Source organism: Sorex fumeus, unplaced genomic scaffold (genome assembly GCF_029834395.1).
Source record: "Sorex fumeus unplaced genomic scaffold, SorFum_2.1 ptg000187l, whole genome shotgun sequence".
NCBI classification, from domain to species: Eukaryota; Metazoa; Chordata; class Mammalia; order Eulipotyphla; family Soricidae; genus Sorex; species Sorex fumeus.
Window position 1 is genome coordinate 2,765,974 of NW_026606244.1, and position 13,784 is coordinate 2,779,757.

A 13,784-nucleotide genomic window follows, 5' to 3' on the forward strand; every position below is an offset into this window, starting at 1 on the left:
AGGCAATTTCTCTAAAAAGGGGAAAAGATGATGGCAGGGCTGGGGCTCAATGGAAGAGAGCGGACAGGAAAGAAAGTACTAGATATGTCCTGCTCTTGATGCATGAGAACTGCCACCAAACACCCAGCCCAGCCCAGAGAAAAATCCTGAGCACTGAGATTTCCCAGGGCAGAGAAGGAGCAAGTCGCATCAGATCACCCTCAGCCAACGAGTAGCTTCCAGGGAGAGGTGGTCGGTGGGGAATGGGGGGGAGGTGGAGTGATTTTATGATGGTGCAAGTGACCGGTGGGGTCAGGCGTCCAGCTCCTTGCCTTGAGACAGCAGCTAGAAAATATTCAAAAGAGGGCTGGAGCGACAGTACAATGGGTGAGGCATTTGCCTTGCACATGGCCGACCTGGGTTCGATTCCAGGCATCCCATAGGTTCCCCTGAGCACTGCCAGGAGTGACCATTGAGCACTGCTGACTGTGACCCCTGCCCCTGCAAAAAAAAAAAAACCCTCAACAATATATGACTATAAAAAGAAAAATAAAAAGAGAAATGTTTGAACGGCTTCATAGGCTTCACAAAGCTAGAGTCTTGCCCACAAATGTTAGCCCGCTCTGAAGTTCCTAAAAAATGATAAAATCACATAGTTTGCTGCTCCAGGAGGGACCTGGAAGGGATCATGCTGAGTGCAGCGAGTCAGTGAGGGGAGAGAGACGGACACGGAATGATCTCTCTCCTGTGTCGGGAAGAAGGAAACAGAATGGGAGAATAAGGAATACCCAGAGATAGCGGAAAGAAAGATGAGCTCTGGTATTCAGTAGGGGGCTGGGGGACAGGACAGGGAGGGGGCACCATCTATGCACGCGACTGGAGGAGGAGCATTGGGAGGGGTACAGTGTTATGCACAAAAGTCCTTTAAGTCACAGTGCAAAGCTTATTTAAAAAAATAATAATAAAGTACAGGGACCAGAGTGATAGTATAGTGGGAAAGATGTTTGTCTTGCATGCAGCAAACCCGGGTTTGATTCCCCGCATCCCGTAGGGTCCCCTGAGCACCGTCAGGAGTCATTCCTGAGTGCAGAGCCAGGAGTAACCCCTGAGCATCGCTGAGTGTGGTGTGACCCAAAAAGAAGAAAAAAAAAGTGCCTCTTGCTGGTGCTACCCAGGAGACTAACAGAAGCTGGGGGACACTGATTGCTGATGGAAAGGATTGGACATTGGTGAAGAGATTGGTAAAGGTGGAAGTATCGGATACCTGAAACCCAATCATGAATAACTGGGATTTCACAAGGACTAAAAAAAATCAATAAATAGCACTGCACTGTAGCACTGTCCTCCTGTTCATGGATTTGCTCGAGCGGGCACCAGTAACGTCTCCATTATGAGACTTGTTGTGACTGTGTTTGGCATATTGAATATGCCACAGGGAGCTTGCCAGGCTCTGCCGTGCGGGCAGGATATTCTCAGTAGCTTGCCAGGCTCTCAAGAGGGGATGGAGGAATTGAACCCGGGTTGGTCGCGTGCAAGGTCAACGCCCTACCCACTGTGCTATTGCTCCAGCCCTAAAATATAATAACAAACAAACATTGTCCTCCCGTTGTTCATCGATTTGCTCAAACGGGCACCAGTAACGTCTCCATTCTGAGACTTGTTGTTACTGTGTTGGCATATTGAATACGTCACGGAGAGCTTGCCAGGCTTTGCCTGGGTGAGATACTCTTGGTAGCTTGCTGGGCTCTCCAAGAAGGACAGAGAAATCCAACCTGGGTTGGCCGCGTGCAAGGCAAATGCCCTACCTGCTGTGCTATTGCTCCAGCCCTAAAAAAATAATAAATAAATAATAAATAAAGAAGAAAACATTAAAAGGAGGGATTCTACAGCTGCCTGGCAGCTAGCTGGGAGGATTCAAAGCAAAATCCGTAAGTCGTTGGCGACCCAAGAGTAGCACACCGCATTGGATGGGGTTTAAAGGAGAAGGCAACCAATCTCCGATAAAAAAAAAAAAAAAATATATATATATATAAGCACACAATATATATGTAACAACGTATTCGTGTCCAGGGTGAGATACAACAATCCCTACACACGTTCCTCTCAGGAAAATTTTGGGGGATTTTAGCGCCTTATTCATAACAAGCCATATAAAATAAATCATTGAGCTCCTGCTTTGGGGGCAGGCTTTGGGGCTTGGGGCGGTGGGACTGGATAGGGGAAACATCCAAAATATAGTGCTGGGAAGGTCTAATGGTGGTGTGAGATGGGGTGTTGGAATATTAAATGCAATCAACTGTGAACAACTTGATAAAAAATAAAATTTTTAAAAAATGCCCCCCCCCAAAAAAAAACCCAGGGAGCCCCGCAGACGGTGCTCTCTGGGGTGTCTGCAGCTTCTGAGGCTGGACCGTTTCCCATGCGTGTCCACTCACTCCCTTCTCCGGGATAGCCCACCAGGACCTGGAGTTGTGCGTGAGCTCTGCTCCCGTTTCCCCTAGGGGACTTGGCAAAGCGGGTCCACGTAGGGGTGGGGGTCTTTGCCATCCTCCCTCCCGGGGTGGGGGGGAGTGGGGTGGATGATGGGTGGGATTTGGAGGGTCAGCATCAGCAGAGGAGGGAGGGGGAAGGGGTCCCTGCGGGAACAGCCGCTGGCAGCGCACACGCACGCCCCCACGCTATCGCTCTACGAGTTATGAGAAGAAAGCAATATGTGCCTGTTTCGGTGCCTGCCGTTTGCCTACCAATGGTGCAGTGTTCACCATTCCAGCCCTCTCGGCATTCACATTTGCCGTCTCTACAGGTGCCGTGCTCAGTGCAGCGGGGGTGGCACACACGCTGGTCGCAGGCGGCGCCTGTCCAGCCCTCTTCGCAGCGGCAGGCTCTCCCGATGCAGACGCCGTGCGTGCCACAGTCCACTGAGCACACCTCTGCAAGAAAAACAAGGTTACAGATCCCCCGCCCCAGGGCGCGCGGCGCAGGGTGGCTTGGCCGGCCACTGCTGCGCAGGGCGGGGCGGCCGGCAGGTGGTGACCTCCGTGGTCCATGCAAGGGGAGGAGAACAAATGCTTGCACCTGAGTGGCTCTGGAATCTCCCGGGCTTGGGGGCTGGGAGATGCGCACCAGGAATGTGTTTGCGTCGTGGGATGGGTTGGGGCGGGGGCAGTGTCCGGCAGATGCGCGCCGGAGAGGGAGGACCACGCTTCTGGGCTCTGTGGAGATGCGCCTCCCAGAAACCCACGGACGCCGAGCTCTGGAAGTCCCTCCCTGCCAACCAGAGCTGACCTCCAGGCAGCTGGGGGTCCCCCAGGTGGCCAGGCTCTGGATGCCCCTCTCTGCCAACCAGAGCTGACCTCCAGGCAGCTGGGGGTGGGGGGTTCCCCAGGTGGCCAGCCCCTGTCTCTTTCTCCGAGGAGCTCAAAACCTTGCCGTGGTTTTTTGGGGGGAAAGGGCGGGGGGTTGGGGGTTTTGGGAGTGGGGAAGCGGTAGGGGTGGGGTGGGGTTTGGTTGGTTGGGGAGACAGACAGACAGATGGACACGCTCTGGCGTTCAGACCTCTCACTCGAGGACAAACAGGTGCCAGACATTCACCCTCAGCACGGACCCCTCCCCGAGGACTCGCTCACGGCACCCCCATCTCCTGGGGGGAAGCGGCGGGGCTGGGTCCTCGGGCTGACTCAGTTTCCCCCCATACGCCCGCCGCCTTGACTGAGACTGGCCAGGACTGCCAGGGAGAAGGTGGAGGCTAGAGTTGACTCTTGGAGGTGGGAGAGAGCCCCAGGACCCGCTGGGGTGCACACTCACTCCCTCTCTCCTTCTCTCGCTCTCTCTCTTTCCCTCTGCCTTATCTCTCTCTTTTTCTCTCTCCCTCTGCCTTATCTCTCTCTGTCTCTCTCTCCCCCTCTCCTCTCTCTCTCCCTCCCTCCCTTTCTCTTTCTCCCTCTCTTTCTCTCTCTCTTGCTCTCTCCTTTCCGCTTGTCCTTTTCAGAAGAAAATGTTCCTCCCTCCCCTCCAGAGGCAAAGTGGCACCTGCCTTTCCTTTCCCAATTGCTACGGAGGAAGAAAAAAATATATCCCAGCCTGATGGCGGGGTCTCTCCAGACCCAGAGAAAGGGGGCGGTGTGCCACGCCCCACCCCTGCAGAGACGCTTGGGGAACAGACCCGAGCTGGGAAGTGGCGGGCTGGGGTGAATGGCCCGACTGGTCCATGTTCCGGGACTTGGGGGGGGGGTAGGCAGGCCATAGCCCCTGACTTGGTACAGAATCAGCATCAGGGTAGCAGCGTGGACCCTTTCTGCTGAGGGTACCAAGGCATGGCAGTGGGGTGGAAGGTGGGGTTGCTCTGTTTTTACGCCTGAGTGGGCTTCGACTCGCTGTTTCACTCCCTGATCATTTTAGGGAATGCACAGAAGAAAACCCGGAGGGAAAAAATTTCCACCCCTCCACCCCATCCAAAGGAAGGACAGGGAGCAAGGTCCCGGAGGCGGGCGCAGCGATTCCTTGGTCGGTGTGTCAGGGTCCCAGACGTTGCAAGAGGCGCGAAAAGAAGCAAGAAAGAAACGGCGAGGAGTTGGACAACGACGGCAAATGACGCATTGGAGGACGCGAGTCCCTTCAGCCTGGCTGGGAGCCAAGAGCATCAGCAACAGCGGCGGGAAGTCAAGAACCGGATGCCTGTACTTACCGATGGAGCAGTCGGGGCCCATCCAGTTGGGGTCGCAGGTGCAAAGGCCCGTGTCGGGCAGGTAGGTGCCGTGCCCGCTGCACTGGTCTGGGCACTGGACTCTGGCCAGCTCGCAGTTGAGTCCCCCCCAGCCGGGGCTGCAGAGACATTCTCCGTGGACACAGACGCCGTGGCTGGAGCACGTCGGGTCCAAGCAGTCCACTGCAAGGAAGGAGCCAAGGTCACTTGGAGGATATGGGTGAATGGACCCTGGTCTGTTGTGGCGGACCCAACTGGTGGCTGGGGGTGTGGTGGGAATGACTCCTGCCTACTTACAAATAAGTGGGAGGCTTCCCCATGGAAGGCTGCCAGGATGCCTTGAAGAACATCCTAAAAGGATGCAAGGTGTTTTCTTTGCCTCTATCAGGAAGATCCGATATAAAGCTAATGATGAGGCGAGAGAGAGAGAGAGAGAGAGAGAGAGAGAGAGAGAGAGAGAGAGAGAGAGAGAGAGAGGGACTTTCTGAAGCCCCCAATGGGCAGAAACCACATCAGAGGCCTGGTGGCATTTGACCCCAAGATCTGGCAGACATGAAATTTGCTTGGAACAGTTCTGAGATCTTTTATTTATTTATTTTTTTGGCTTTTTGAATCACACTGAGTGATGCTCAGGGCTGACTCCGGGCTCTGTACTCAGGAATCACTCCTGGCGGTGTTCAGAGGACCCTAGCGGATGCCGGGGATCGAACCCGGGTAAGCTGTGTGCAAGGCAAACGCCCTTCCTGCTAGACTGTCACTCTGGCCTGGTGCAGAGTTCTTGAGACTGGAACATAAAGGGCAGCAGTGGGGTCTTGCTCCCTGGATCCCCCCAATTCCCCACCCAGTCCCGTGACCCCTCTTCCATCCTAGGGTAAATAAAAAAGTAGAGAGACTCCTAACTCCTCCAACTCTTGACATCAGGAGGGAACAAAGGATTCCAAAGAAAAGCACCGCAAGGCACACATGAGTCACTTTCCTAATTAAGTTTCACTTCGGCTAAATCTAAAATTAGTTTCCGAGCTCGGAGCCTACATCTCGGAACACCCGGGGAAGGAAAGGGGGTTGGCCAACGTGAAAGGAAGGGCCCAAGAGCTGATGCCAATCATGTTTGTTCTATAGTCTACTTTCAGCAAGCTTCTCCCACCCTGGGAGGATCCTCCCAACACCCTTTATTTGGTGCTCCCTTCTCTATCTGAGCTCCCTTTTCCCCTAGCACATGTGGCTGGCCTCCAAGTCATGGAGCAAAATTCCTGGTACTAATCTCGGCCACTCCTGGGTCTCCCATTTTGTTGCTTTATGTTCCCCAGATGAATGCAATCTTTCTGTGTCTATCCCGCTCTTTCTGACTCATTTCGCTTAACATGATACTTTTCATGTAGTACCACTTGTATGTAAATTAAAAAAAAAAAAAGAGCTGACGCCAAGTGTGGAAATGACCCCGGACTCCTGAGAGTGGGTGGGCTGGGTGAGATTCTTGACCACACCCCACTTCCAGACTCCCAATCTGCATCCTGCTTCTTCTAATCTTGCTTGTTCTCCCCACGGTCTGATATCCAAACTGTTCTTCCGTCTCCAGGTGGAAAGACGTTCAACAGGCCACTTGCAGATGATCCCTGTGTTAGGGTTTTGTTTTGATTTTTTAAATTTTCTTGGAGGTTTGGGGTGGGGAGGGGGCAGACCCACTAGTTTTTAAGGGGCTATACTTGACTCTGTGCTCAGGGGTCACTTGTGGCAGTGCACGGAGGACCAGATGCGGTACTGAGGATTAAAGTGTGGCTGGCTGTGTGCTGGGGTTAGATTCCCCCCCCCCCCCATCTTTCTGGCTGTGGCAGTGATTACTCTGGAATGAGCTTAGAGTGAGTGGTAAAGCCCATTTCTTGAGGACAGGCATGCACACTTGGGATCAATGCAGGGTGGGGCATTTGCCTTGTATAGCCAAGTGAGTTCTAGTCTCAGCCTCCCCCAAGTTGGAATTACGGGGTGGTGGGGGGGAGTAGGTATAATTCCTGACTGCAGAATCAGGAATAACCAGGTCAGGTTAAGCCAGGAATAATTGTCAGGTATGGTTCCCAAACCAACAAACAAAGGAACTTAATCTCATCTATAATTAGCCGTTAAAAAGTAAAAATATTTAGTGGAGAGGAGAGAGGAAGAGGGAGGAAGGGAGGAAATGGAAGAAGAGGAAGAAGAAGGAGAAGGGGAGGAAAGGGGAGGAGGGGGGAGAAGCAGGGAAGAGGGGGAAGGGGTAAAGGGGGAGGAGTGGGAGGGGGAGAGGGAGAAAAAGGGAAGAGGAAGGGGAAGGGGAAGAGGAAGAGGAAGGAGAAGAAGAAGAAGAACAACAACAAGAAGAAGAAGAACAAGAAGAAGGAAGAAGAAGAAGGAAGAAGGAGGAAGAAGAGGAAGAAGAAGAGGAAGAAGAAGAAGAAGAGGAGGAGGAGGAGGAAGAAGAAGAGGAAGAAGGAGAGAGAAAGAAGAAAAATGCCTGTATTAGACGTAGACTCGGGAGGGGCTGGTGGGAAGGAAACTGGGGACATTGGTGATGGGAAGTGGACTCTGGTGGAGGGATGGGTGTTGGAATATTGTGTGACTTAAACCCAATCACAGACAGCTTTGTAATTGTGTAATTCACCATGACTCAATGAAAAATAAATTAAAAAAAATTGGTGATGGACTGAAGTACAGTGAGTAGTGCATTGGCCAACCCAGATTCAATCCCCAGAATACTATATGGTTCCCTAAGCCTTTCCAGGCATGATCCCTGAGCACTGCCAGGTGTGGCACCAAAGGTAAAGGTAAAGGTAAAGGCCCTCCCGTTGATCGTTGATTTGCTCGAGCGGGCCCAGTAACGTCTCCATTGGAGACTTTGTTGTTACTGTGTCTGGCATATCGAATACTCTTGGTAGCTTGCCGGGCTCTCCGGTGTGGCACCAACTTAAAAAAAAAGTTTGGTGAGGGGACAGCACCTCAGATCTTTCAAATCGAAAAAAAAGTATCATAATATTTTCCTTAAAAGGATAAAATACAAAGTCATTTATCTCAAAAAAAAAAAAAAGAACATGGCAGATAAACTAGCTTTCTCTTTTTCTCTCCCAAATTAGAGAGTGAAGCAAGGAAGAAAATCTCTGGATATTAGCCCAGGAGTGGGAGGTCATCAGAAGAACCATTTATTATATCTAGAAATAGGGTCTGACCTTTCTGTGGTCAGTGAAAGCAGTAAACACAGCCCATGTGCCGTGTAATTACAGAGAACGGCTAAATTCAGACAGAAGAGGAGACGTTTCCCGATGAATTTGAAATTTGGTTCCAATTTCATGACTGTCTTGTGGCCGTGTCGTCTGAGCCTGTAGCAGGCAGGAGGGACCCTGGCATTATAGGAAGATGTAAAAATAGAAGCAGCATCTCCCCCAAAGAGGGGGTTGCTGGACCCAGGCTACGTTCTAGGGACCTCTACTCCAGGACCCTGGCCACTGAGATCATTACAAGTCATTTAGTCATGGGCCCTCGGTAGATTTGACGAAAAAGAGCAGTGAATGCAATTTCTATCCCTGAGGATGCAAAAGGAGGTCAAGGAGTTTTACCAACAATAGGCCTTACAGCCCTCCCCAAGAAATCGTGAGTTACATTTATGAAGTTAAATGTCATTGGAAAAAAAAATGCCTCGATCAAGGAGTGATAGTCCAGTGGGGCGGGTGCTTGCTTTGCACGCGACTGACCCAGGTTTGATCCTCCTGCATCCCATAGTGTCCCCTGAGCACTGTCAGGAGTAATTACTGATGCAGAGCCAGGAGTCACTCCTGAGCATTGCCAGGTGTGACTCCAAAAAAATGAAAAACAAAACAAAACAAAACAAAAACAATCATGAAACTGACACGGAAGCATGGGCAACTCAAACAACCACGTCAACTTCCCTCTTCCTGCTTTCTTACTTCCCTCACTTCCCTCCAGCCCGAAGAATCCTCACAAACGGGGTCTTTCATTTTCATGTGCAAATCTGTGCAAGGGTCCGCCGTTCATGCAGCTCACAGGAAGGATGGCAACTATTGATTTTGTTGCTACAGCTATGTCAGGTAAACCATCACGTAAAACCTGACGGCTGTGATGAATATCAGAAATTAAAAAAAAATCTAAATGGAAGGAAATGTGCTGACCCAACTTTCTGATTCCATTTCTGATTTTGAAAACAGTTTATGAATCACATTGTTTCATTCTTGGGTGGTATGGTGGAGAGGGAGGTGGTGGGAGACGCAGAAATTAATAGAAGAGACTTCATCCCTTCATTATCACCCACGTTCTGCCTTTGTTTTTGGTGCATGGATAGTTCAGTCACTCCCAAAGCTGAAACTGTACCCACTGGAATATCGCCCCATGGTTGGCAGCTTGCCTCATGAGTGGGGGGAGAAGGCAGCTGGGATAGAGAAGGGATCACCATGTCAATGATGGTTGGAGGAATTGTTCAAGATGGGAGATGTGTGCTGAAAGTAGATAAAGGACCAAATGTGATAGCCTCTCAGTATCTGTATTGCAAACCATAATGCCCAAAAGGAGAGAGAGAGAGTATGGGGGAAACTGTCTGCCATAGACACAGGGGGAGGGTTGGAGGGTTGGAATGTAGGGGGGGAGACACGGGAAATACTGAGGACATTGGTGGTGGAGAATGCGCACTGGTGGAGGGATGGGTGTTTGATCATTGTATAATTGAAACTCAAATATGAAAGCTTGTAACTGTATTGAACAATGATCAATTAAAAGATAATAAATAATCATAATAAAAATAATAATAAAAAGTGGGTCCAATGACAGAGTGAGAAAAGTGGAGAAAGCCCTTGAAATCCCACTCATATGGATACACGCAATCTTTACTGGAGGGAGAAAAGAAAGTCAAAGATGGCCAATGTCACAGTTTGGCCACTTGGCTCTCACCCAATGGTGCACGCAAAAGATCCTTTATAACCTTTCCTGTGTGACTGGCCTCTCCCAATTTCCACAGAGGCAGCTTCGCTTCTGTGATCTACCAATCTTGGAGCACCTTAACCTTGTCTGCAGGGCTCTTAAATCAGGGCTTCCTCCATCCCAACACCCAGGTTGACTTTATGACAGAGGTTGAAGACAGAAGAGTTGAGAGAGAAAATGAGGGGTTTGGGGTGGGGATTGTCAGACTTTAGGGTCCCATTAAGGACTTCACCAGCAAAGTCCTGGTAAATATGGTAAGAATATGGTTGCAAAAGGGGCTGCAGAGATAGTTCAGTGGGTCAAGAGCTTGCCCTGCATGCCCCCAACCTGGGTTCTACTCCCTACTCCCTTGTTTTGTTTATTTATTTATTTTTATTGAATCACCATGAGATACAGCATTAATAAGTTGTTCATGATTGGGTTTCAATCATACAATGTTCCAACACCCATCCCTCTATTACATTGGTGCAGTGTAATGTCCCAGCACCAATACCCCTAGTTTACCTTCCAACCAAACTCCCCCCTAACACAGCCTGTTTCTATGGCAGGTACCTCCCTTCTCTCTCTCTCTCTCTCTCTCTCTCTTTCATTTTGGACATTAAGTTTGTAAAGCAGTTGCTAAAAGGTTATTACAGTGGAATACTATGCAGCTATTAGGAAAGATGAAGTTATGAAGTTTGCTTATAAGTGGATGGTCATGGAGAGAACTGTGCAAGTTAAATGAGTCAGGAAGAGAGGGACAGACAGAGAAGGACTGCACTCATTTGTGGAATATAAAATAACATGAGATTGACACCCAAGGACAGTAGAGACAAGGGCTAGGAAGATTGCTCCATGGTTGGCAGCCTGTCTCATGAGCTGGGGGAGAAGGCAGTTGGGATAGAGAAGGGATGACTAAATCAGTGGTTGGAGGGATCTCTCAGGATGGGAGATGTATGCTAAAAGTAGATAAAGGACCAAGCGTGATGATCTCTCAGTAACTGTATTGCCAACCATAATGCCAAAAAGTAGAGAGAGAGAGTATAGGGGAAATTGTCTGCCATAAAGGCAGGGGGAGGGGTGGGATGGGAGTAGGGGATACTGGGATCATTGGTGGTGGAGAATGTACACTGGTGGGGGGATGGGTGTTCTATCATTGCACGACTGAAACTCAAACATGAAAACTTTTAAACTGTAGCTCACAGTGATTCAATAAAAAAAGTATATCATGTAAATCCTTACTTTCAACACCCAGTTCTTGTCCAGAGTGATTGTTTCCAACTATTGTCACAGTGGACCCTCCTCTATCTTAACTACCTTCCTCCCCACACCCACGACACACACACTTGTAGTAATATTCAACCACTGACCAGTCCTCCTGGCCCTTGTTTTCCCTGGCCTTGGATATTAGTCTCATACTATATATTTTTTATATATCCCATGCATGAATGCAGTCATTCTATATCTGTCCCTCTCCTTCTGACTCATTTCACTCAGCATGAAACTCTCCATGTCCATCCATTTATAGGCAAATTTCTTGACTTCATTTTTCCCCAACAGCTTCCCTATACCCTTATCGAGCCCCATGGGGAGTGATCCCTGAGCACAAGCCAGGAGGAAGCCCTGAGCACAGCCACACCCGGCCCCCAATTAAAAAAAAAAACCAAGCAAACGAAAGAACACTGTGATGGATGCTAATGCCTAGAGATGGAAAAATGGGAGCATTTTGTAGAGGGGCATGGCCATGAGCCTGTGAGAAGTGTCCACCAGTCCTTGGTGGAGAGGCCCACAGGACAGACATCAGCAAGATGAGAGAACAGATCTACATTAATCTGAGACGTCCAAGGTATCTGAGGTCCCTCCAAATCAGAGTGCTGGCGAGAGGCCCCGATAAAAACAGGACACTCAAGTGCCCCTCTGAAACTTGGGGTGGGGTGACAGGTGGGGAAGGTGGCTGCCAGTTTCATCCCATCCCCTCAGCTTCGTAGAAAAGCTGACACTTCCTTTAGGCTGGGACCATGGATAGGACAAGGTCTGAGCTCTCTGGGGCCATTTCGTTGAGGGATGTCGGAGGAGAAAATAGTTCAAGCATCACCTCTGGGTCCTCCACATCCTCTGGGTCTTCAAGAGGTTGAGTAGCAAGCGGGCGGGGCCTGGATTCTTTTACTTTGTTCCCAACTGTGGTTGGTTCTTTTTTATTTATTTTCTTTTTGGGTCACACCCCGCGATGCTCTAGGGCTGACTCCTGGCTCTGCACTCAGGAATTACTCCTGGTGGTGCTCGGGGAACCCTATGGGATGCTGGGAATCGAACCTGGGTCGGGCGAGTACAAGGCAAGCACCCTACCCACTGTGCTATTGCTCCAGCCCTATTCCTGCAGAAATACGTGCCCTAACATATTTGTAAAATGAGGTTTACAATTCTCACCCCACAGAGAAGCAAATTCTGGCCAAACACCTCTGGGGAAGATGGGCATCAAGGATTCTCAGGGTGTTTGTTTGCCCCAGGGTAGTTTCAAGTCTCAATTCAGAGGACTTTTGAGAGGTAAGAGATGTCTTTTGTGTTTCATCACCGTCACTGTCCTCCCATTGTTCATCAATTTGCTCCAACTGGCCCAGTAACATTGTGAGACTTGTTACTGTGTTTGGCATATCGAATAGGTCATGGGTAGCTTGCCAGGCTTTACCTTGCAGGCAAGATACTCTGGGTAGCTTGCTGGGCTCTCTGAGAGAGGCGGAGGATTGTGTTTCATAGGGAAGGAAAAGGATAACTTTTTTGTGAAGGAAGAAAAAGTGGGAAAGAAAGGGAGATAAGATACACTTGTAAAAATAAAAGAGAGCTTTTTGGGAAATTAAAAAAAATCAACTTATCATGATTGACAAGTTTGTGGAATTTCAGGAGTTTTAGTCTTCTATATGTGTGGGCGTCACCACTGCCATCACCGAGACATCAACGATCTCTCTCAGACGTGGGATAAAAATAGCCAGTAAGTAAGGGAGTAAGTAAGTGAAAAATTAATGGCTGAAGTCATAGGAATTGGAAATTTTGTTTACAGGACTGTGTGTGTGTGTGTCTGTGTGTGTGTCTGTGTGTGTGTGTCTGTGTGTGTGTTGGAGTGGCTGGGAGGGTCTCCTGGGACACAGGTGGAGGAAAGCGGGCTGTCAGGTGGTGGACACGGTGCTGGAATGACGGGTGTATAGGAAGTATAATCACCAGTATCATAAACCAGGATTCTTCCATAAACACTATAGCACTGTCCTCCCATTGTTCATTGATTTGCTCGAGCAGGCACCAGTAACGTCTCCAATGAGACTTGTTGTTACTGTTTTTGGCACATCGAATATGCGACGGGGAGTCTGCCAGGCTCTGCTTTGCAGGTGGTATACTCTTGGTCACTTGCCAGTCTCTCTGAGAGGGACAGAGGAATCGACCTGGGTCGGCCGTGTGCAAGGCAAACTCCCTACCCGCTGTGCTTTTGCTCCAGCCATAAATACAGTTTGAAAAAAATGCCAAGTTCACTCTCTGAAGAAACTTCACAGAAGACAAAATATAAATTGCATAATGCCTATACATTAAAAAAAAAAGACAGAAAAGGAGGAAGAAAAGACAGATAAAGGTGGAGAAAGGAAAGTTTTGTTTAGTTTCCAGGCCATGCCCAGCAGTGCTCAGGGCTTAACTCCTGGCTCTTTGCTCAGGGCTCACTAAAGGAGCAGGAATGACTGTGGTTCTGGGGACTGAACCTGGGTCAGCCATGTGCAAGGCAGACACCTTCCACCCTGTTTGAACAGGCTTGGAGAAAGGAATTTCAAGAAATACATAAATATGGAGCTGGAGCGATAGCACAGCGGTAGGGCGTTTGCCTTGCACGCGGCCGACCCGACTGACCTGGGTTCAATTCTTCTGCCCCTCTCGGAGAGCCTGGCAAGCTACCCAAAGTATCTTGTCCGCACGGCAGAGCCTGGCAAGCTACCTGTGACGTATTCAATATGCCAAACACAGTGACAAGAAGTCTCACAACGGAGACATTACTGGGCCTGCTCGAGCAAATCGATGAACAACGGGAGGACAGAGACAATGACAGTGACATAAATATGGAGGTCATGCCACAAGCTGCCTCCGGCTGCCACTTAGCTCCCTAATGGCCATGATCCAGAGACACAGAAAAGAATCTGCG

General features: G+C 49.6%; 1 protein-coding gene across 1 annotated transcript in view; it reads right to left on the bottom strand.

The window, feature by feature from the left end:
- The window catches only part of TENM2 (teneurin transmembrane protein 2), a 154,859-nt gene that overhangs the window by 121,856 nt on the left and 19,219 nt on the right, over positions 1-13,784 (bottom strand). The window contains exons 3-4 of the mRNA XM_056107981.1: positions 4,664-4,864; positions 2,724-2,909 (exon numbers count right to left, since the gene is read on the bottom strand). Of these exons, the coding sequence (XP_055963956.1) occupies positions 2,724-2,909; positions 4,664-4,864 (387 nt within the window). The remainder of the gene's footprint in view (positions 1-2,723; positions 2,910-4,663; positions 4,865-13,784) is intronic.